At 39.8% G+C, this 24,675-nt stretch overlaps 1 protein-coding gene across 3 annotated transcripts in view; it reads left to right on the top strand.

The window, feature by feature from the left end:
* Positions 1–24,675, top strand: part of SLC8A1 (solute carrier family 8 member A1) — a 370,852-nt gene that overhangs the window by 317,711 nt on the left and 28,466 nt on the right. For all 3 annotated transcript variants that reach the window (XM_082642699.1, XM_082642698.1, XM_082642700.1), the window contains one exon: positions 958–1,233. In XM_082642699.1, coding sequence (XP_082498825.1) covers positions 958–1,233 — 276 coding nt within the window. The remainder of the gene's footprint in view (positions 1–957; positions 1,234–24,675) is intronic.

Raw genomic sequence — 24,675 nt, 5'->3', positions numbered from 1 at the left:
GCACAATCTAGAGACTGGTTCTCAAATTGAGCATGCATGAGAATCACCTGGAAGCCTTGTGCAAACACCTCCCACCTCACCCCCACTTCCCTAGTTTCTGATGCAGCGGAACCAGAAATTTGCATTTCTACAAAATTCCCTTGTGCTCCTGCCACTGTTCAGGGACCACAGTGATCCAGTGTTACCCGTGTTGGGGGGGGGGCGCTATGGAAGCCCCAAGAAGTTCCCAGAAGGCTGGAGGGCAAGGGGCGGGAGGGTGGTGGTCAGGGGAAGTTTCACAGGGTTAGTGATTTTTTTTTTTTTAAAGGATAAGGAGGGAGGGATTAGGATATGCCAAGCACATTTAGTTCTAAAGGACAAAAGTAGGAGAAAGTATATTACATACGGTTTTTTAGAAAATGCAAATAATTCCATTTGGCTGGGATGAAGTTTGAGTTTGAAGTAGTTGCAGGAGATGAAGCTGGAGGGGTATGCAGGGCCCAGAGGCCCTGTTAGAACATGGTCCTATACAGGATCATATGGCCATGAATCCCCAGAGCTAGACTCCAAGCTGGAAGGAAAGAATCCTGGTAGAAGAACTGTCAGCCATCTTTCATTAAAAGAGGCTTCTTTCCAAGCTTGGCACACGACTTTCCTGCCTTTGGGGAGAAATCCTTTGCATTTCTATGAAATGACAATACTCAAGGGAGGTGACGTGGGAGTAGGAAGTATGTGTTGATTTCATATAACCAGAACTGGTCGGGGCTTAAGGTTTTGCTATTGATCTGTGAACCACAGCGAGGGGGCACGTCAGTGCCTTAATAATGATTTGGTTGATTGTGATTGACTCTTGGAAAACCCAAAGCTTCACCCACCTCTCAAGGGAGGGCCAACAGGCCTAGGAAGGAGAAAGTGGGAGAGAGGAAAACCCTGATAGCACAGATTTTGATGAAACATTCTTCATTCCTTTCTCTCTAGGGGAAGATGATGACGACGATGAATGTGGGGAGGAGAAGCTGCCCTCCTGCTTCGATTACGTGATGCACTTTCTGACTGTGTTCTGGAAGGTTCTCTTCGCCTTCGTCCCCCCTACAGAATACTGGAATGGCTGGGCGTGTTTCATCGTCTCCATCCTCATGATTGGCCTACTGACGGCTTTCATCGGAGACCTGGCTTCCCACTTTGGCTGCACCATCGGTCTGAAGGATTCCGTGACCGCGGTAGTGTTTGTCGCGCTTGGAACCTCGGTGCCAGGTAATGAATACATCCCTGTGTGATTCCCCCAAGAGTGGAAGCCCATTTGCCTTCTTGACCCTTTTGTTCCTACAATTTCAAGTGCCGTGCTAACAAACCAGGCCTATGAAAGACAAAAACCCAGAGCTGTGCATAATGTCACTGCCAGAACATTGTCATGGCATTTCTCAAGGTTAGAAAGCTGGTCAGTATCATCATGACAGGATAGCATTCCCAGAGGGCCTGCCTGCATGGAGAGAACAGATTGATTTGGTGGATAGATTGATAGGTCAGCTTCCCATTACAATTAGAACTTTCAAAAACACAACTACAGAATTATCTTCAAGAACAAAATTTCTGTCTTCTATGTATTCAGTCAAGTTTGGATGAAGTGCTGTACTTGTTGGGTTACTAAGATAAATACTTAAGACCTGATGATTCTCTTGACCCAAATATTAATGGGAATAAATAAAAAATAGACATGGATCAGAATAGGAAAAAGTTATCCTGAGCAAAATGAGCAGGCCAGGTGGACATCCCTTTGTGCATTCCCGCTAAGCTGAATTTTTCTTCCAGCCTGCAACTATAGCTTGTTATGTGTACTCGCTCTTCTGAGTAAGATCTCGTCCTCCTGAACATAACATTGAGAGCAGTAATTTTCAAACTTTGATGGGCATCAAAATTACCTGGGAGTTTGTTTTTAAAACTGCAAATGCCTGAGACCCACAACCAACCTATGGAATCAGAAGGTCTAAAGAAGGGCCCAGAAACGTGTGTTGAGCTCCCAGGTGATTCTGATACACATCAGAGCTTATTGTAACTGAAGTTCTGGACCTACTTCCCGTCACTAGTTGACATCTTGACAGATGTGTAGTCTCAACTTAGAGCACCAAGACTTGCATCTCTACCAACAGAAGGTCAATGACAAGGGTTGCAGTGGGCTTGGGAAAAGGCAGGAACTGAGGGGTAATACAGCCCTGCGGATGGTGCCCTTTCTCTCCCACTTTCTGACTTTGCCACAGCCTTAATGAAAATGCTGTGACTTCTACTAACACTTGCCATAGTTGGCAACCTGGCTTTTGAGTCTGAAAGCAAGCACAGTTTAAACCATGTGTCTCTTGACTGAAATCACTGGCTGTTCTTCTCAGATATTCACTATCTCAGTGACTATGGATAGATTACTTCTCTGAGCCTCGGTTTCTTCATTTATGAAATAGGGACAACCATACTAACTTGCAGAATCAGGGTAAGGATTGGAGAAAATGCCTATAAATTATATAGCTAGGAAAGCATCTGGGACGTGGAATTCAATAAAAGCAGCTTTTGTGATTATGGTGTTGAATGGCTGAGGAGGATCTGACGAGTATGCATTTGGACGCCTCACCCTTGAGAAACGAAGGATGGATGAAGGGTCCAGATTTATCCTGGTGAGACGTGGTGCATGGTGTATTACAACTGATCGACTGTGTAGGAGTGCTGATCATGCTGGGCCCAGCGCAGTTTTGGGGTCCAGCTGAGTTAATGGAGGAGCTGAGTGATTTCGAGAGTGTTCTTGATCCCCGCCTTAGTGAGCAGGGCTGTGCAAAGGAAGGTTGACTGCTGACCCTCAGAGGAGAGCAGATTCCCCCTCAACCCCAGCTGTGTTCCAACAGGTCTATATTTGGTCTTTATTTTTAACTTTTTCCAAAAATGACCAGAAATGTAGCAAGCAAGAGGAAAAACTTAAAATATTCATATTAAGTTGCTTTGTTTAGAAAACATGTATACAAGCACAGGAACTAAGCATCATCGTTAGCCACGGCTCTAGCAGAGGTTACTATAGGAAAATGTCTGGGGGAGTCTTCTTTCCTTAAGGCTTAAATCACTATTAAGCGGTGCCCAAGTTAGTACACACTCTTGGCCATGGGTTTAACCCTTGAGGAGAATATGTGCAAATTATGGTAATGAAGGCAAACTTAGGTCTCACAACAGTTATCCAAAATTAGCCTGCCTTTCTGAAAAGTCAGCAGTTGATCCTACCGTATGCATCTCTTGCTTTAAAGGGGATTTTAAAAATGTTTTCCCTACATGAAATCCTTGGGCCTCAAAATGTCTTGGGGTGTTTTTCTTTTTTTCTCAACTCGTCATACCAATATCTCAAAACTGGCTCCTTTTTCTATATACCAATCTGCCAAAATGGCTCTGTATCTTGTGTATTAATGAACTCTTTTTTTGTGTGTGCCTAAAGTTTTTATTTTTTTTAACATCTTTATTGGAGTATAATTGCTTTACAATAGTGTGTTAGTTTCTGCTTTATAACAAAGTGAATCAGTTATACATATACATATGTTCCCATATCTCTTCCCTCTTACGTCTCCCTCCCTCCCACCCTCCCTATCCCACCCCTCTAGGTGGTCACAAAGCACCGAGCTGATCTCCCTGTGCTATGTGGCTGCTTCCCACTAGCTATCTATTTTACATTTGGTAGTGTGCATATGTCCATGCCACTCTCTCACTTTGCCTCTTCAATAAGTGGTGCTGGGAAAACTGGACAGGTACATGTAAAAGTATGAGATTAGATCACTCCCTAACACCATACACAAAAATAAGCTCAAAATGGATTAAAGACCTAAATGTAAGGCCAGACACTATCAAGCTCTTAGAGGAGAACATAGGCAGAACACTCTATGACATAAATCACAGCAAGATCCTTTTGGACCCACCTCCTAGAGAAATGGAAATAAAACCAAAAATAAACAAATGGGACCTAATGAAACTTAAAAGCTTTTGCACAGCCAAGGAAACCATAAACAAGAGCATTGCTTTATTATATCTCCTGACTTATCAGGGGGGAAAAAAGATACTCTTGTTCTCAAGTGACAAAGCCCAGTAGCTATAGGCAGAAGACAAAAAAGAACTAATTCTCTTCACTTACGCCTACCATTCATCTGTATTGGTCCTGGGGCCCAGCTGTTGGTCTAGGCTGAAGTCTTGACAGTTCTCCTAAGGCAGAAGGGTTCCTGGCTAGTGTTCGGTAAACTGCTGCCTCCTCGAGGGGAGACTTGGATTCTTAGGTTGTGATGGCCTTATGGGCATTGAAAACCTTCCCTACTAGTCCTCCTGCCTCAAGGCAGGATGAAATACCTATGTATCTCATTAATAGTATTTTTTTTTTTTTTACCATATTCAAACTCTTGGAAAAAAGAGCTTAGGACTTTGCAGGTGAGACAGAGCTGCTTCATACCAACTGGTAGTGAAATGTTCATTATAACCTACTGGAGGAAAAGGACTCCTGACCACCCTCAGGTGTGCCTATAAGAGCTTAAACACCCACAACTGGTAATAGAGGAACAGCCTCTTTGCCTGAATGGCCCTTCTACAGAGCCACCTGTCTGGAGAAGAGAGGAACAGTCTCTTCCCACCTCTCAGTGTTGGAGAGAGCCAGAGCCTGGTCCCCAGCCCTCTTCTGGGTCCATGCTCACCCCCTGGGCCATCATCCCAGTATCCAAGGCTTAAACGCCATCGATATGCCAGTGCGTTCCCAATGTAGATCCCCAGCCTCAACTTTTTCCTGCGTTCTAGATTCATATACCAACCGCCTTCCTATATCAATGCTGGATGTGTCATTCACAGCTCAGAATTACCATATCCAGATAGAACTGTTGACTTCTACTGCCCAGCTGCCTTATCCTTCAACCAAACCTATTCTTCCCATATCTTGCCTTTCTCAGGAAAACAGTATTATCTACCCAGGTGTTCCTGATTCCTTATTCCTCATCCCCAGTGTATCCACTCATAACTCCTGCAGATCTCTCCTCTACAGTATATCTTGACCAGACCCACTTAGCTGTCTCTACCACAGCTATGCTAGTCTAGGCAGCCATTCTCTCACTCTGACCCCTGCAGTAGCCTCCTATCTGTCTCCATGCTTCTGCTAGAGATTGTTTTAAGATGTAACTCAGACCACATTTCTCCTTACAATTTTCCAAGGCTTCCTCTTTCACTTAGGATAAACTTCAAAAGCATAACTCTGGTTTACAAAGACCGATGTGATTTGGCCCCTTCCTGTCTTCCTGTTCTGTTTACCTCCTTGCCCACTGCTCTTCAGCCCCACTGGCCTTTTTACTGTCCTTCATGCACCAAGTTCATTCCTTCCTCAGGGCTGTGCTAGCTGTCCAAAGTGCTCTTGCCCTTCCTTTGCACAAGACTGGCTCTTTGTCTTCAATTATATCTCATCTTAAATGCCACCTCTTCAAAGAGACCTTCCCTAACCACACAATGCAAAGTGGTCACCCAGTTTTCCTGTATTGTATCACCCTATTTTATGTATTTATAAGTTTGTGGATTTTTTGGTTTATTTGTTTTGGAGCGTTATTATTGGCCAACCCTCCTCACTGAAATATAAGCTTCATGGGAGCAGAAACCTTGCCCTTTTCCACTGTTATATCCCTGGCCCCCAGAATGATGCCTAGCTAACACATAAGTGATGCAATTATGTTTGTGCATGTGTTTGTGTATGTGTATGTTGTATATATAAATTAATGGACAATCATTTACACATGAGTATGAACTGGTTTGTCAGATTGCTTTCTTCCTAACACCTTGTAGATTCAGCTAAGAATTAAAGTTAGAATCAAGGGAGATGAACAGCTGTTTCTATAGTGTAGCTTATTTTTGATGAGTAGAATATACCTGAGTAGGTTACTGTAGTAAGAAGGGTCAAAACTAAACTTCAGGGCTTCCCTGGTGGCGCAGTGGTTGAGAGTCCACCTGCCAATGCAGGGGACGTGAGTTCGTGCCCCGGTCCGGGAAGATCCCACATGCCACGGAGCCGCTGGGCCCGTGAGCCATGGCCGCTGAGCCTGCGCGTCCGGAGCCTGTGCTCCACAACGGGAGAGGCCACAACAGTGAGAGGCCCGCGTACCGCAAAAAAAAAAAAAAAAAAAAAACTAAACTTCAGAGCACTAAGAGTCTCAGAGCAGAAACATTTTTTTCACATTCATAATTGTGTCTATGGTGGGAACTGAGGAGGAAGATAGTGTTTTCTCTCTTCATTCTTTTCTCTCCTATAATCTCTGCTTCCAAGACCCAGAACTCAGGCCAGTACTGTTAAAAACTTTAGGTATTCTCTATGAAGTGCTAAATAGGCATTTTGCAGTAGCCCGGCATAGGTTCATAACCATGTTATATCACATCGCTTCTCTGGGAAAACAGGCTCAAAATTCAAGAGAAAAAAAAGTGTAAGAAGGTACATTTGTAGCCCAGCCTTTTCTGTAGCAGGGACCACCTGTAATTGACATTCTTTTAGCACATAGTCATTTACTTGAGTAAAACTTGTGTGTATTAAGTCAAGACAAGCTTCTACATCATATTCCAAATATGGATTTTTTTTCTTTCATCTCTTGCTCCTTTTCAATCAAGTCAAATAGAAGTAAGCATTCCTCTTGAATTACAGAGAAAACTCTGAGATGTTGATGAGTTGGGAATAGTTTGACCTAAGTCCTGCCTTGGTCTTTCTCCATACATCTTGGTTGGGCTTGTGCCTGAAGCTTGCCTACTGCCCACTTTGTCTTCCCTTTACTGGTTGTTTACTCTTGGGACCAGAACAGTTTAAAAATTGGGTATTCGAGGCTGTCCCTTAACCATTGGCATTGTCAGACTTCTGTTTGCTTCCAGTGTTTTGAATATGCTTTGAGTTCTGTCAAGTAGGAATTATTTCGCCCTAGAGATTTTAAGGCATGGAGGAGAAGGAAATAGACAATTTTAGGGGTTTTTCCCTATTTTGTATATGGAATCTTTTTTAAAAATCTTACTTTAGAGAAATTGTATGTCATTTTTAAGTTACCACTTCCAGACTTCTAAATACCATAGGAAATACATGATATAAAACAGCCATACTAGCTGTTCACTTTGTTCTCTGATTGCAGTGTTGCTGAACATGCACCAAGAGGGTATAGAAACAAACTTTAGAACTGAATTCAGGAAAGAGAACTTCTAAACATTTTTCACTGTGTTGCTGGAATTAATTTCTTGACTCTGCCTTGCTTTTCTTGCCTGCAAAATAGCCATAATAACCCATGGCAATTTAAAGAGTTGATGAGATTAAGTAATACAGGTTTCAGAGCACTTTGTAAACTGTAAGTTGGTATAAAATGCAAGAAATAATTATCATTATTTACACGGAGATCAACTCTCAAAATGCCAAAAGGAATAGAAACCATCAGAAAATGAGAATGAAAAGTTTTATGACCAGAGAAGGAAATTTTTTAAATTTATTACATAGCTCCAACTGTGTACTAGGCATAAATACCGTTTATACATTATACATTATTATCTTGTTTAGGTTATATCATTAAGTTATTTGAAGTGATTTTCCCTCCTCCCAAGGTCTTTTGGTCCCTTAGACCCATCTCCTGAAAATGAGATTTTTCTATCTGTTTGGCACTGTGCTAGAAAATATATTTGTTTTTGTAACAAAAAATTAGCAATTGATTTCTTTTCTTCAGTTTCCAATTTCCTGACTTCTAATACCTCTGAAAACGAAGATAGTCTAGAGTATGCTTAAGTAACATTTACTTACAACTTATGTCCTGCTGCTTCATCTCTAATTGGATCCTGAAGTGATTTACATGGTTGCACAGGTTGTATGCTGCAATTTCAAGAGCTCAGCATCATCTAAATGATGCCCTGGAGCTGTACGGGGTACCACATCCATGGATGTATATAGTGGTGACCCTGTGTAATGGCTACATAACAGCATATAGGAGAGTGAGCACCAGTATCCTGTTACATGAGAAAATTAAGGCTTATAGAGAAATGATTTGACCATATTTAGTCCAAGTTTATATCAGTGGTAAATGGTAGAATCCATATTATCTCTTTCTTATAATCTGGTATTTAACCATTCTATCATTCCACCTGGGATTTAGTTTCAAAGTAAGCATTGCATATACTCTTTCCCATATAGCTTACAATTTGGGGGAAATTCTTCATTTCCCTTTTTGCCTTAATTTTAGTATTTTCCATTTTTAAAGCAGTGCAACAATGGATTATACTCAAGCTCCTTGAGGTCCGACACTATCATTATTCCCTTTGGCATCAAACACCTCATAGAGTCCATGCTTCAAAAAACTTCAGAAATGAATAAAAACCTAATCTTCTACCCATAGATTCTTAGTGTTTCAATTTTTACATGTAGGAAATACTAAGATGACTGGAAACTCTTAAATATGTTCAACTCTGACCTAGCTGGTGAAAAATAGCATGCCAAGATAATCTTCATCAGCACAGCCATGGGCTGCTAAGCGAAACCACAAGGGAGGTTAGGTCATTCCAGGTCTAGACCCAAGCTGCCTGTGATATGTGGCTGCCCAGGCACTGGGGTCAGTGGGGCCCAGGAAGGGTATTTTGGGGATGCTCTCTCAGCAGTCACGTTCTGCAAAGACTTAAGGGCAACTTAGGAAATCAAGTTCCAGTGTTCTAGCAGAAGTAGAAGCCCAGGGGGGCAGGATCGCTAGAGGTTACCGTCCAAAGCATCTAGCCACATACACACTCAGCCTGCACCTGACCTAACCAAAGAGGTGGGGTCAGAAGGCAACACAGCAGCACCCCACCCAGAACAAAACTCTTCTCAGGAGATATTGTACCCAGTCACTCTGAATTCCCCCAGTCATCTGAGCTACCTTGGAGATGGAATCAGACTGATTGAATCACTTCCTCTCCATTCCACTTCAAACAGATGTGGTGTTCTCGTTGCTGGGGTCACAGGTTAACTGGTTAACAGTCTCAATCTCAGAAAAATTATGCAAATCTTCTCTTAGTGCCATGTTAGTGAACGTGCACCAACAGAGTATAAAAGAACATGAATTCTAGATTCAGAGAGACCTGAGTTCAAACCCACCCTCCCCCACTTACTAGAGGCAAATTGCTTAATTTCTCTCAGCCTTAGTTTCTTAATCTGGATAATGGGCACATGAAAATCCACCTCAGAGTTGAGGACTATATGAGAATGCCTTTATAAAGTATCCAGTGCAAGGCCCTACATATAGTGGACCTGATAAAAAATGTTAGATCTCTTTCCCCTTCTCCTTGAACATACTGATAAATGGGTTTAGGCTTCCCACGGTATTTTTAGCTCTGCTATATTGCAGCCATTGAAGAAACAGAAAGTCAAGAAAATTCTCAGGCTATTTTTATTATCCTATGTTAAGAATTCTGGTGAGGTGAACATCCCCAAATGTGTTCCTGTCTCCTGCCGTGCCACTGACTCTCTGTGAGCTTTAACCCCTGAGCACTGGCATTTTAACTCAACGCAAGTTGAAGAGGAAGTGCCACTGCTCCAGTGTGTATACATGTTAAATTGGATGATTAACATTTCACATCATCTTAAATGGGAATGAAAACAGAATTACTTTACTCTGAGCCAAGATTTCCCACTGGCTGTGGTGTCAGTTCTCCCAAGAGGACCCTAAAGGGCAGGTATATTTTGTTTTCAAATGCTGTAATACACAGTCCATTTCTTTGCCACCCGGGAAGGTCAGAACTGCTGTAAACGGGCCCTCTGATCTATAGTCAGGCCAGGAGTCGAAGCCACCCAGGGACACAGCCAGAGGAGCAGCCCTGGGCAGCCCCAATCACTCAAATGTCTTTCCATGGAAACTTAACCTCACACCAGTGAGGGGCTGTTGGGGGGTAAAACACTCTGTACTTTCTAGCGCACTTTCCCACGAATGGGTGATGTCATTAAAATTGAAGGGATCCTACGTAAGCAAAACTTTACAAGGACAGAGCGAAATGAAGGAAAGCCAGACACCAGATTTCACAACATTTGCTCCATAAATGGCACCAGAAATGCCTATTATCCTAACCTAAAAATAGACTGTATGCAGCCAGCCCAAAAGCATTTAGTAAAAGCCAGCCTGGAAAAGACCCATTTCAGAATGGTATTTGCATCCTTTATTCCTTCTATAAAACTTAAACTCAACAAAAGAAGAGTTTGTATTCAATCCTTTTAAGTTTTTTTCATTGTCAATGACAACCCCTCTATTTTTCTCAAAGGGCGGCGCTGCATGGGCACCTGGCCTTGAGCACAAGGCTGGGGAGGAAGCAGGGTGATAACATGGTTGTCATCCAGCAGGAGGTGGTCCGGGAGCAGGGTACTCAGCCTGTGTCACGCCTCATCTGAAGCTTTGCAGGCTTAGGATTAGTGTCCCAGCCGCATGCCAGCCACCTTCACTCAGTCCCGTAACAGTCACAGTGTAAGGGAAGAGGAGTTAAAAATATGTCATGCTACTCTTAACTGGGCCTTTTTATAAACTCTAGGTCAGCCAAAGCAAGGACACCTGGCAGAAACATCATGCTGTTCAGGGGCGTGTGTGTGTGTGTGTGTGTGTGTGTGTTTTGTGTTTAGAGACTTGGTATTATGGATGTGCGTTGTAAACAAATGTAAGCTTCCTCTTTTCTATCTCAAGGTGTATTCCAAAGGAAGCAAGCATCAAATGTAGGGAGGGCATGTTAGGTGTTTTCCTTCCTGGGGATTAACAAGTGTGGGCCTTTACTGAGTGACCAGTAAACAGTGTACAGGTGATGACGTTCATTTCTCCCTTTGCACATTTGAAAATAAGATAATGAAAATGACAGTCTTCAAGGGCCACTGTTTTTTTTTTTTTTTCTTTTAAATTCAAGCCCCAGCCTGCATTTTTTTTTTTTTTTTTTTTTTTTTTTTTTTTTTTTTTTGCGGTATGCGGGCCTCTCCTTGTTGTGGCCTCTCCCATTGCGGAGCACAGGTTCCGGACGTGCAGGCTCAGCGGCCATGGCTCACGGGCCCAGCTGCTCATCAGCATGTGGGATCCTCCCGGACCGGGGCACGAACCCGCGTCCCCTGCATCAGCAGGCGGACTCTCAACCACTGCGACACCAGGGAAGCCCCAGCCTGCATTTTTTTTTTTTTTTTTTTTTTTTTTTTTTTTTTTTTTTGCGGTATGCGGGCCTCTCACTGTTGTGGCCTCCCCCGTTGCGGAGCACAGGCTCCGGATGCGCAGGCCCAGCGGCCATGGCTCACGGGCCCAGCCGCTCCGCGGCATATGGGATCCTCCCAGACCGGGGCACGAACCCGTATCCCCTGCATCGGCAGGCGGACTCTCAACCACTGCGCCACCAGGGAGGCCCCCAGCCTGCATTTTTAAGCAACTTTATTGAGACATAATTTACATACCATAAAATTCACCCATTTGAAGTATACAATTCAGTGGTTTTTTTTTTTAGTAAATTTACTGTGTTGTGCAATCATTACAACCTGATCCAGGTTTAGAATGTTTCATAACCCCAGGAAGACCCGTCATGGCCATACATAGGTAATCGCTGTTTCTATCTCCAGCCCCAGATAACCGCTAATAGACTTTTTGACTTGACAGATTTGTCTTTTCTCAATATTTAACAGGACCAATTTTAATGCAAAAATGTCATGGATTCTCTATGTGATAGTAATTATACTTGTTCTACATGATGTTAGGGATTTACCGTGGATTCTGTAAGATTTAAAAATTTTTATTTCATCACAAAATCTCTACAGACGTTTACAGTCTACGTGTGTGAGATGTTTTTCATCTTCATTGCTTTGCACATATATGGATTTGCTCACCTTTTAAAACAGTCCCATTACCCTCCCACCAGCAGTAACCTTGGCTCATATATTAGGGATTTCTGGGAGAAAATATCACACAGTGGTACTTAGAATTAGCACTATGAATCTTGGGGTAACACCTCGTTTAATAATAAAAAATAAAAACTTTAAAAGTCCTTTAGTTAGTTTATCATAACAGTACTAAGGAGGCAAGCTTCAGCTGTTTATTTTCATCCATGGCTCCTGTGTATCCCCGTGTTGGCCTTTGGAGCAGTACAAATCCATGGAAACCATTAGGAACAGAGACCAAGGCCTATAGAACAGAGGCATGTGCCAGGACCTCCCCCCCCCACAAGAATGATACATTGTTACTAAACTTAAAAAACTGTGGGCTATAAAAAAGCATAATTTAATTTCCATGTCATGGGTACCGCATGAGCAACAAAACAAATTTTAGGCGCACTGGTATTTTTAGAAAAGGCAAATGAGATGCTAACGCAATTTATAAGGCGAATCTTACATGTGACTGTAGAAGAATTTTAATATCTGTTGGGGATAGTGTGTATTCTGGCTATGAAATCATGGTGCTTGGCATTTATGCCCGATGCCAGCTGGAACGCCACTGTTGCCCCTCAGCACACAGACTTTGCATCCTGCCTCTCCCCAGGAAGGAAACATGAGCTATGGATGACTGTTTATACTCTGCTTTATTCCAGAAAAGGATTTAAATCTGTAAAATGCTTTATATGGTTCAGCCACATTTTCTGGCACATGACCCAGAAATGCCAGTTCTCTTCGTGACCATTTTTGATAACCTTTGTTTAGCTCAGCACCTATAAATCCAATATTTTGTGTACCAGGAGAAAAGAGCTTATATTGGTTCAGTTATTTACAGTCAGGAAATTATGTGGTGTTTTCTCTCCCCTCTCCTCTCCCCTGCCCTCTGTAGCCCAGGGGGCTTTTTGACATGGTCCTCTATAAATTTCAAGCTATTATTAGGTTACCTCTGTAAAAAGAACCAAAAAAACAAAAACACATGTGTTGAGGTAACAAGCAGGGCTTGCTGTAGTCCCAAACTAAAATGATCCCCACTGGGGTCCACAAATGGGCCCAGCAGAGGACTAATTACACCTTTTCATTCCTGAGTTACAGTTGCAAAAGAAAAATAATCATAATTGTGCACAAGGATTGTGAAAATGTCCTGCTCTGAAGGATTCTAGGTATGGTGATGCCTCAGATGGTTGAAATATGGCAAACCAAAGCCCCTAAACTAACCCATTTGTCAAATGAGAGGCCAGCTGTTCAGAGGGTGTCGGCTGTCAGTGTGAGGCTGCATTAGAAGTGGTTCCAGGCACTGCCTGCCCTTTCTTCTGAGCTTCTGGAGTTTCACATTTTGGGAGAAAGGGGGCAAACCACATGCAAGAACCTGACGTCAGTAACTTCTGCTATACCGAGTGTTCTTGTCCTAAGAGTAAGAGTTAAACCTGATCTTCTACAACTTCTACACCTGAGCTGAGTCTATGGGGGGATATTAATGACTAGTAATATTCAAAATTTAAAAACTGTTCTGACAGATGATACTGACAGCTAATGAGGAACCCCCAAACTGACTCCCTGAGGCAACGTGGCATCTTTGATCCTCAAATATTCAAGCAGTCTTCCCTCTTCTCCAGTCACTAGGCATGAAAATTTTTTTAAAATTGAAACAAAGGGAGCAATATGATACAGTGGCAAAGCACAGGCTTCTGAGCCATTCTGCCTTCGTTTTCATTTATTTATTTTACAAATATTTAGTGAGCACACACTAAGTGCTAGGCCCTGTTCTACACGGTGGAGTTAGAGGGAAATAGAAGACAGATGTTTAATCCCATGAAGCCAGATACTTAACAAAAATATGATAAAATTCAGATAGCAATGAGGATGAATATTGTTAAGAAAACAAAACAGGATCGTGGAATCGAGTGTATGTGGGGATGGTACTTTAATAGGGTGGTATGACTCCTTATACCACTGATGGTTGGCAAGTCACCTAATCACTGAAGCCTGTGGTGTTCCCTTTGCAGACTTACCCGGACAGTTCTAGTCTTAGAAACTATGAAAAAGTATTGCATTCCTTGGACCCCCACTTCACATATTGCCTTTGAGTTACCTGGTGTTTTCCTTCTCTGTCTGGTAGCTAGTCTCTTGTCACTCCCACGCCATCTGTTCTGACCAGATAGGACCTCAGTGCCTTGAGTGTTTCTTCCCAACACCCTTTCTCCTCCCATCTAAATATTCTGGGTTATTGTTCCCAACCAGGATTCTTGGCCCCCTTAATCAATAGAAATCGATCAGAGACCAGAAAAGAAATTCAGGCAAGGCTTTATTCGGGCCCCTGCTGCAGCAGCAGGGAGCAAAAGCAAGGAACAGGTTCCCTTGCTTGCCCACTCGCCAAAGGAGGGCAAGTTTGTTCCTTATACGGGGTGAGGCTAGGGGTGTGTCCAGTGGTCGGGCCAGAGGGCTGGCTTAGGTGTTCTGCCCAACCCTTTAGTGGTGTTGTGTGCAGGGGGCAGGCACAGTACCCTGCTTTTGCTCCGGGCTCTTCAGAAGTGGCACTTGAGTTTTCTTGGTCTTTTTGTATCTTTTTGTCCGTAATTTGCGTCGACTGCACATGCATGCAGTTATTTTTAATCCCTTCTAGCTTCTTTGTATTTTGTTGCTTGAGGAGACGTTTGTCCAGGTGCAAGCACTGCAGTAAAGGGTCCCAGCCTGCCTCATTATAGCTTCAGAATAGGCAACAAATGATCCACACCAAGGTATTAATGATTTCATGAGGGCAGAGCGTTTGCATTGAACACAGAACAGTAACTACATTTGCATAGCTTCATTGTTCAAAAAGTACATTTGTGTAATTATCTCTTTGATTTCCAAAGCAGCCTTGGAAGTTAAGCCATCTAGATGTATTAGGTTCAGAGCATAGGGTAATATGTGGTGAGAACAGGGTATGATAAAGGATCCTAGAAACAAGACTGCAGCGTGAAGACCTGGGCAACAGGCATCACTGAATGTGGGTTCTAGGCTCACCCTCTGCACTCACAGCCCATCCACGCTAGGGAGCTTCAGTTTCCCTGCCTGAAAAAATTGGGTTGATGGTACTGTTCCCAGCCACCCCCCACCCCAGAATTGTCAGGAAGAGCAAATAGTATGACATCTGTGGACGTGCTTTAGAAATTGTAAGATGTTGTAAAACTAAGAGCTATTTATCAAAAGACATTTATTAAATACTAAGCTGTGTTGGTACCTGGGAGAGAGACAAGGACAAAACATGACAGGAGAGCTCGGCCTCATCGCATATTCACAGCAGCTTAGAGAGAGCCCTACCCCTTATTCTCTGGTCTTTGCATAACAAATGACATCTCTAGTAAGAGCCTAAGTACAAATGATGAAAGACTTGGCGTGACATCCCTTCCCAGACATGTCAAGGGCACAAATCCCTTATCAAGCTTGTAAAGAGTATTTGGCAGGTCCAGTGAATATGCAAAGCAATTTTGTGAGTTGAAGTCAATAAAATCAACTGTTAGTAAATAAAATGTGTTGCTGTAACACAAAATACAAAATTAAAAGAGGACTTTGGCCTTGCTCTACAGTCCTTCATTGCTTGACAGGAGGGGTTGGAAGGAAACCAAGTGAGACATATCTCTTCCCTTCACAGCCGGCCCTGGGAATATTTTATAGTGGGTGAAATTTGTTTTTTAGAGTTTTTGTTCCACTTTATGGCCTGTCCTGGGTACCTTCATGTCTCTGGGCTCTAGGCCAGCACCTAATGGCCAGGAAATATGCTCTTCATCTCTTCCACTCCCCCTCCTCACCCTGTGAAATGTACCTGCTTTGTGTATAGTATGTATGATGCCTTCCTTCCATCTAAGGATTTGACTGCCACATCCATGACTACTGAAAGAACCAGAAAAGGCTAAAAATCAACCCTCCATCCCTTCCCAGACAGACCCCATTATTTAGATGAGACTAAGTACATTCTTTGTAAGTATAATAGGAAATATTAATAAGCAAAGAAATACAATCCCAACAATCATTTGCATTCTTGTATCTATCTTTCAAATTTTATTTTATAGAGTATATTACATTTATTTTTCATTTGTCATTTTAGAGTATCCAAACAACCAAAGAATCTGAAATTAGATTTCTGCACACAGGGAAATTATTTTTCCTTACATACTGTTCCCCTCTTGAAGGGGCCAGGGGTGTATGTGGTAAGAGTGGGAGCAAAGACCATCTTGACTGAGGTTTCTCTATTCCTTTCTCAGTTAAATAACTGTATTGCATGAAGTTGATCTCTCAGTTGTCAGAAGCTTCCTTTCAAGGCCATGTCTGTTTTTCTCTTTATATCACAAAACAGGGTGCATGTTTGCCAAATTTGGTAAGGACAGTGAGCAAATGGAAGAAAACGTAAACCATTCATAACCTTGCCCCCTAGAGATAAACACTGTTAACATTGTAATGAATATTTATACATATCAACTGTACGCACTGAACTTTACATTGTTTTATGTTTTTTCTCATGACAATAGATTATTTTATGTCATTTAATTTTTTTATTGAATACCTCTTATAAGCATAACTGATATATTTAATTGAAATATTAAGTGTTAGGCATGAGAGAAAGTCTCTAAAGCTAGTTTGGACCTTCGTCTCTAGGTCTCCATATGGCCAGTGATTAGGACAAACATCTCTTCACAAATATTTGACAGGATACCATATCGTGTTATGGGTTATAATATCTATTGATTAAATGATTTCATGCTTAAGGCCTTTTTACCCAGTCATTTGTTAAAAATCAACCATGTGCCAGATATTATACCAAGTACTGAACATATGGAGAATAAAAGCAGCCTCTGCTCTAATGAACTTGCACTTCGGTGAGGTAAATAAAGGTGTACCACAAAGTAGGAAATGACATAGCTTAGGATATATGCTGCGGTGGCTCAGAAAAGGTAGCTCTTGTTTCCACTGGGTGTCTGGGAAGGTCTGTGGAGAGCTGGACTTTGACTTAGGCCCTGAAGGATGAGTAGAAGTTGGACATGTGAGATTGGGAATGAGAAAGTGAATGAAATGTAAATTATTGAAGCAGAGAGTATGGGATGAAAGGGAGCACTAAATGGTTTGGTGTGTTTAGACAGAGAGTTCATGGAAGATGAAGAACACAAATGTGTATATGTTTGTTTCCATCATTTTTTAGTAATCTTATTTCAGTTTCTTTTAATCTTATCCAATTGTTTTATTCTTCATTGATGTATAACTTATTTACAATATTATATTAATTTCAGGTATACAGCATAGTTATTCAGTATTTTTACAGGTTATATTCTGTTAAAAGTTATTACAAGATAATGGCTGTAATTCCCTGTGCTATATGATATATGTTTTTGTTTATTTTATACATAGTAGTTTGTGTCTCTTAATACCATATCCCTAATTTGCCCCTTCCTCTTTTCCTCTCCCCGTTGGTAACCACTGGTTTGTTTTCTGTATCTGTGAGTCTGTTTCTGTTTTGCATATACATTTATTTGTATTATTTTTTAGAGTCCACATAGAAATGATGTCATACAGTATTTGACTTTCTCTAACTTACTTCACTAAGCATAGTATCCTCTAGGTCCATCCACGTTATGCACTTGGCAGAATTTCATTCTTTTCTATGGCTAATATCCCATTGTGTATGTGTGTGTGTGTGTGTGTATGTATATATATACACATACATATTATATATATATACATATAATATGTGTATGTATGTATGTGTGTGTGTGTATATATATATATATATATACACACCATTTTCTTAATCCATTCGTCTGTTGATGGGCACTTGGATGGCTTCTATGTCTTGGCTACTGTAAATAGTGCTGCTATGAACATTGGGGTACATGTATCTTTTTGAATTAATTCTTTTGTTTTCTTCGGATATATACCCAGGAGTAGAATTGATGGATCATGTGGTAGTTCTATTTTTAGTTTTTTAAGGAACCTCCATACTGTTTCCCATAGCAGCTGCATCCATTTACATTCCCACCAACAGTGTATTAGGGTTCCCTTCTCTCCATAGCCTCTCCAACTTTTTGTAATTTGTAGACTTTTTAATGGTAGCCATTCTGCTAGGTTTGAGGTGATAGCTCATTGTTGTTTTGATTTGCCTTTCTCTATTAATTAGTGATGTTGAGCATCTTTTCATGTGTCTGTTAGCCACCTGTGTGTCTTCTTTGGAAAAGATGTCTATTCAGTTCTTCTGCCCATTTTTTGATTGTTTTTATTTATATTGAGTTGTATGAGCAATCTATATTTTGGATATTGACCCCTTGTTGGTCATATCATTGGCAAATATTTTCTCCAGCTAATTCCATAGGTTGTCTTTTCATGTTGTTGATTTTTTCCTTTGCTGTGCAAAAGGCTTTAAGTTTGATTAGGTCCCATTTGTGTACTTTTGCTTTTATTTCCTTTGCCTTGGGAGACAGATCCAAAAAAACGTTGCTACGATTAACGTCAAAGTAGTGTTCTGCCTATGTTTTATTCTAGGAGTTTTATGTTTTCAGGTCTTACATTTAGGTCTTTAATCCATTTATTTTTGTACATGGTGTAAGGAAATGTGCTAATCTCATTCTTTTACATGTAGCTGTCCAGATAACCCAGTACCACTTGTTGAAGAGACTGTCTTTTTTCCATTGTACATTCTTGCCTCCTTTTTCATAGATTAATTGACCATAGGTGCATGGGTTTATTTCTGGGCTCTCTGTTCCATTGATCTATGTGTATGTTTTGGTGCCAGTACCATGCTGTTTTGATTACTCTAGCTTTGTAATATAGTCTGGGGTCTGGGAGCATGATAGCTCCAGCTTTGTTCTTTTTTCTCAAGATTGCTTGGACAATTCAGGGTCTTTAGTGGATCCATGTGAATTTTAGGATTATTTGTTCTAGTTCTGTGAAAAATGTCATGGGTATTTTGATAGTGATTACATTAAATCTGTAGATTGCTTTGGGTAATTATGGCATTTTAACAATATTAATTCTTCCAATCCAAGAACACGGGAGATCTTTCCATTTCTTTGTATCATCTTCAGTTTCCTTCATCAGTGTTTTATAGTTTTCAGAGCATAGGTCTTTCACCTCTTTGGTGAAGTTTATCCTAGGTATTTTATTCTTTTTGATGCAATTTTAAACAGGATTTTTTTTTTTACTTTCTCTTTCTGATAGTTCATTATTAGTGTATAGAAAAGCAACAGAGTTCTGTATATTAATTTTGAATTCTGCAACTTTGCTGAATTCATTTACTAAATCTAATAGGTTTGGGGTGGAGACTTTAGGGTTTTCTATATAAAGAATCATGTCATCTGCAAATAGTGACACTTTTACTTCTTTTCTTCCAATTTGGGTGCCTTTTCTTCCTTTTTGTCTGATTGCTGTGGCTAGGACTTTGAATACTGTGTTAAACAGAAGTGATGAGAGTGGCCATCCTTGTCTTGTTCCTTAATTTAGAGGGAAGGCTTTCAGGTTTTCACTGTTGAGTATGATGTTTGGTGTGGGTTTGTCATAAATGGCCCTTATTATGTTGAGAGATGAGTGTTAGACCAACTTTGATGAGAGTTTTTATCATAAATGGATGTTATATTTTGTCAAATGGGCTTTTGGCATCTATTGAGATGATCATGTGATATTTATCCTTCCTTTGTTAATGTTGCATATCTGCAAATGGTGAACCATCCTTGTTTTACTGGAATAAATCCAACTTGATCATGATGTATGATTCTTTTTATGTATTGTTGGATTCAGCTTGCTAATATTTTGTTGATTTTTTCATCTATATTCATCAAAGATATTGTACTATAATTTTCTTTTTTGTAGTGTCTTTGTCTAGTTTTGATATCAGGGTAATAGTGGGCTCATAGAATGGATTTGGGAGTGTTTTTTCCTCTTCAATTTTTTGGAATAATTTGAGAAGTATTAGTTCTTTTTTATATGTTTGGTAGAATTCCCCAGTGAAGCCATCTGGTCCTGGACTTTTGTTTCCTGGGAGTTTTCTTTATTAAAAATTCAATTTCACTAGTAGCAATCAGTCTGTTCAAATTGTGTGTTTATTCTTGATTCAGTCTTGGCAAGTTGTATATGTCTAGAAATTTGTCCATTTTTTCTAGATTGTTCAGTTTGTTGGCATATAACTTTTCATAGTATCCTCATGATCTTTTTTATCTATGTGGTATCAGTTTTTTTTTCATTTTTATTGGAGTATAGTTGATTTACAATGTTGTGTTAGTTTCAGGTGTACAGCAAGGTGAATCAGTTATACATATATCCACTCTCTTTTAGATTATTTTCCCATATAGGCCATTACAGAGTATTGAGTAGAGTTCCCTGTGCTGTACAATAGGTCTTTATTATCTATTTTGTATATAGTAGTGCGTATATGTCAATCCCAATCTCCCAATTTATCCCTCCCCCCCTTATGTGGTATCAGTTGTTATTTCTCCTCTTTCCTTTCTTGTTTTGTTTATTTGGCTCCTCTCTCTTTTCTTCCTGGTGAGCCTGTCTAAAGGTTTATCAATTTTATCATTTCAAAAAAGCAGCTCTTGGTTTTATTTATCTTTTCTATTTATCTCTATTTTATTTTTTCTCTGATATTTATTATTTCCTTCCTCTACTGACCTTGGGCTTTTATTGTTCTTCTTTTTCTAATTCCTTAAGGTGGTAGGTGAGGTTGAGATTTTTCTTGTTTCTTAAGTAAGGCCTGTATTGCTATAAACTACCCTCTTGGAACTGCTTTTGCTGCATTCCCATAGATTATGGAATATTGTAATTCCAATTTCCTCTTTGATTTCTTCATTGATCCATTGGTTTTCAGTAGCATGTTGTTTAGTCTCCATGTGTTTGCTATTTTCCCATTTTTTTCTTTCTGTAGTTGATTTCTAGTTTCATTCCATTGAGGTAAGGGGAAAAAAAGCTTGAGATAATTTCTGTTCTCTTAAACTTCTTGAGACTTGTTTTGTGGCCTAGCATGTGATCTGTCCTGGAGAAAAATCCATGTGCACTTGAAAGGAATGTGTATTCTACTTTTTTGGATGTTGTGTACTGTATATATCTGCTAAGTCCAACTGGTCTGTTGTGTCACTTATGACTACTTCTGCCTTATTGATTTTTTTTGTCTGCGAGATCTCTCCATTAAGTGGGGTGTTAAAATCCCCTACTATTATTGTATTGTTATCAATGTCCCCCTTTATGTCTGTTAGTATTTGCTTTATATATTCAGGTGTTCCTGTATCTGGTGCATATATGTTAACAAGTATAATACTCTATTTTTGTATTGATCCTTTTATCATTATATAATGCCTTTCTTTGTTTTGTTATAGCCTTTCTTTTAAAGTCTATTTTGTCTGATAAGAGTATTGCTACCCCCACTTTGTTGTTGTTGCTGCTTGCATGAAATATCTTTTTCCATCCCCTCACTTTCAGTCTGTGTGTCTTTAGCGCTAAAGTGAGTCTCTTTTTTATATCCAGTCAGCCACCCTATGTCTTTTGATTGGAGAATTTAGTTCATTGACTTTTAAAGTAATTATTTATAGGTATGTCCTTATTACCCTTTTATTACTTGTTTTCTGGTTGCTTTTGTAGTTCTTAGCTGTCCATTTCTTTTCGTTTTCTTGTGGTTGATTTTTTTTATTATGTTTGTATTCCTTTCTTTTTGGTTTTTGTTATATCTATTGTAGGTTTTTGACTTGTGGTTACCATGTGATTCATATATGTTGACCTGTAATTATATCTACTTGTTTTAAGCTTCTAGTCATTTAAGCCCAAAAACATTCTAAGAGATCTACACTTCCCTCCTCCCATATTTTGTGTTTTTGATGTCATATTTTACATCTTCATGCTTATCACTTGACTGTTTATTTTAGTTATAGTTGCTTTTACAATTTTTTGTCTTTTAATCTAGGTACTGGTTTATTTAAATGGTTGATCCTCAGCCCTTATTATATATTTGCCTTTCCTAGTGGGATTTTCCCTTTCCTATAGGTTCTTACTTCTTTTCTATTTAGAGAAGACCCTTCAGCATTTCTTTTATGGTAGGTTTAGTATTGATGAATTATTCTAGTTCTTGCTTGTCTGAGAAGTTCTTTATCTCTCCTTCTATTCTAAATGACAGTCTTGCTGGATAGAGTATCCTAGGTTGCACGTTTTTTCCTTTCAGCACTTTGAATATATCATGCCACTCTCTTCTGGCCTGCAAAGTTTCTGCAGAAAAATCAGCTGATGGCTTTACGGGGAATTCCTTTGTATATATTCTTTGTTTTTCTCTTGCTGTCTTTTGAATTCTCTCTTTAACTTTTGCCATTTTAATTATGATATGTCTTAGTGTGGAGCTGTTTGGGTTCATCGTGTTTGGGATCCTCTTCGCTTCCTGTATCTGTTTCCTTCTTTAGGTTTGGGAGGTTTTCAGCCATATTTTCCTCAACTACATTTTTGATCACCTTCTCTCGTCTCCCTCAGGAACCCCTATAATGCAAATGTTAGAACACATTATGCCAGATATCTCAAATTGCTTTTATTTTTAAAAATGTTTTTTTTTCTGCTGTCCTGATTGTATGATTTCCATAATTCTATCTTCCAGATCACTTATGTGTTCTTCTGTATCACTTAGTCTGCTAGGCATACCTTCTGGTGTATTTGTTTCAGCTATTATTCATTTCTGATTGTGTCTGTTTTATATTTTCTAGTTCCTTGCTAAAATGGCCAATGATTAGATCAATTATTTTCCTTAATTCAGTTAACGTTTTTTTTCTTTCATCTTTCTCTAGATCTTCTTTTAAATTTTCATTTTGAAATAATTGTAGATTCACATTCAGTTGAAAGCAATAACACATAGAGATCCCACATACCCTTTACCCAATTTCCATCAATATAACATCTTGCACAACTGTAGTATAATAGCACAACCAGGAAACTGATGGTGATACAATCCATCCACCTTATTCAGATTTCACCGTTTTTACATGCACTCACTATGAGATGTTATCACGTGTGCAGATTATGTGACCACCACGACAGTCCAGATAGAGACCATTTCCATCACAAGGATGACCTGAGCTACCCTTTTATAGCCTTAGCCACTTCTTTCCCTCCCCCATCCCTGACAACTGCCAATCTATTCCCCTTATCTATAATTTTGTATAATTTAAGCTAGGAATCTTTGAGATGGGCTTTTTTTCCACTCTGCATAACTCTTTGGTGATTCATCCAGGTTGCTGTGTATACCAATAGTTCCTTCCTTTTTATTATTGAGCAGTATCCCATTGTGTGGATGGGCCACGGTTTGGTTAACCACTCCCGAAGGAAATTTTGGTTGATTCCAGATTTTGGCTATTATGAGTCAAGCTGCTCTGAACACTTGTGCACAGGTCTCTGCATGAACATAAGTCTTCATTTCTCTGGAATAAATGGCCAAGAGTGCCATGTGGTATGACTTGGTTAGTTATGTAAAAAACTGACAAACTGTTTCAAGGGGCTACACCATTTTACATTCCCACCAGAAATGTTTGCGTTTCCCCACATTCTCATCATCATTTGGTGTTACCATTATTTTTTTTATTTTAGCTGTCCTGGTGGGTATGTAGTGAGCTTTCATTGTGATTTTAATTTCCATTTCTGTAATGGCTAATGATGTTGAACATCTTTTCATGCACTGATTTGCCATCTGTACATCCTCTTTGGTGAAATGTCTGTTCATGTATTTTGCCTGTTTTCTGATTGGATTGTTTATTTTCTTACTGTTGAGTTTTGAAAATTCTTTATATATTCTAGATGTAAGTCCTTTGTCAGATATGTGGTTTGCAAATATATTTTCCCAGTCAATTGCTTGTTTTTTCATCTTCTTACAGTGTCTTTCACAGAGCAAAAGTTTCCATTTTTTTCTTTTTTTATTGAAGTATAGTTGATGTACAATATTATATAAGTTATAGGTGTACAATACAGTGACTCACAATTTTTAAAGGTTATACTCCATTTGTAGTTATTACAAAATATTGCAAAAGTTTTTAATTTAATGAGGTCCAATTTACCATTTTCCTTTTATGCATCATGCTTTTTGTGTAAAGTCTGAGAACACTGACCAGCCATAGACCTCTTAAGAATTTATCCTAAGTTCTTTCCTAGAAGTTTTAGTTTTCTATCTAAGTCTATAATCCATTTTGAGTTAATTTTTGTATAAAGTATGAAACTTAGGTTGAGGTTCTATTTTTCCCTATGCCTGTCCACTTGCTCTAGCACCACTTATTGAAAAAGCAATCTCTCCTCCATTGAATTTTTTAACCTTTGTCAAAAATCAGTTGGGCATACTCACATGGGTCTAATTCTGGTTTCTCTAACCTGTTCCATTGATCTATATATCTATCTATCTCTCCATCAATACCACACTGTTTTCATTACTGTAGCTATCTAGTAGGTCTTAACACTGGATAAAATGATTCCTCCTATTTTATCCTTCTTTTTCAAAGGTGTTGTAGCTCAGTTAACATTTTTATTGCCAATGTTTTGAACTCTTTATCTGAAAAGTTATTTCTGTTTTATTATTTTTTCAGAGGTTTGCTCTTGCTCTTTCAATTTTGAGTAGTTCCTCTGCCTTTTCATTTTGCTTAACTTTCTCTGCCTCTATGAATTTAGGTGAAACAGTTATTCCAGTCTTGAAGTGGCATTCTTATGTGGGAGTGTCCCTATACAGACTAAATGTGCCCAGTGCCTTTGGTGGGAGGGCTGGATTTGATGTACATGCTCATCACGTCTTTCCTCAGGGTGTGTTGGCAGCTATCACCTTGGTAGGGAGTAGGGCTGGA

Source organism: Mesoplodon mirus (assembly GCF_964341445.2).
Source record: "Mesoplodon mirus genome assembly, chromosome: 14".
Lineage (NCBI taxonomy): Eukaryota > Metazoa > Chordata > Mammalia > Artiodactyla > Ziphiidae > Mesoplodon > Mesoplodon mirus.
The sequence above is the reverse complement of the archived record's forward strand: the minus strand, read 5'-3'. Positions and strand labels throughout refer to the sequence as shown.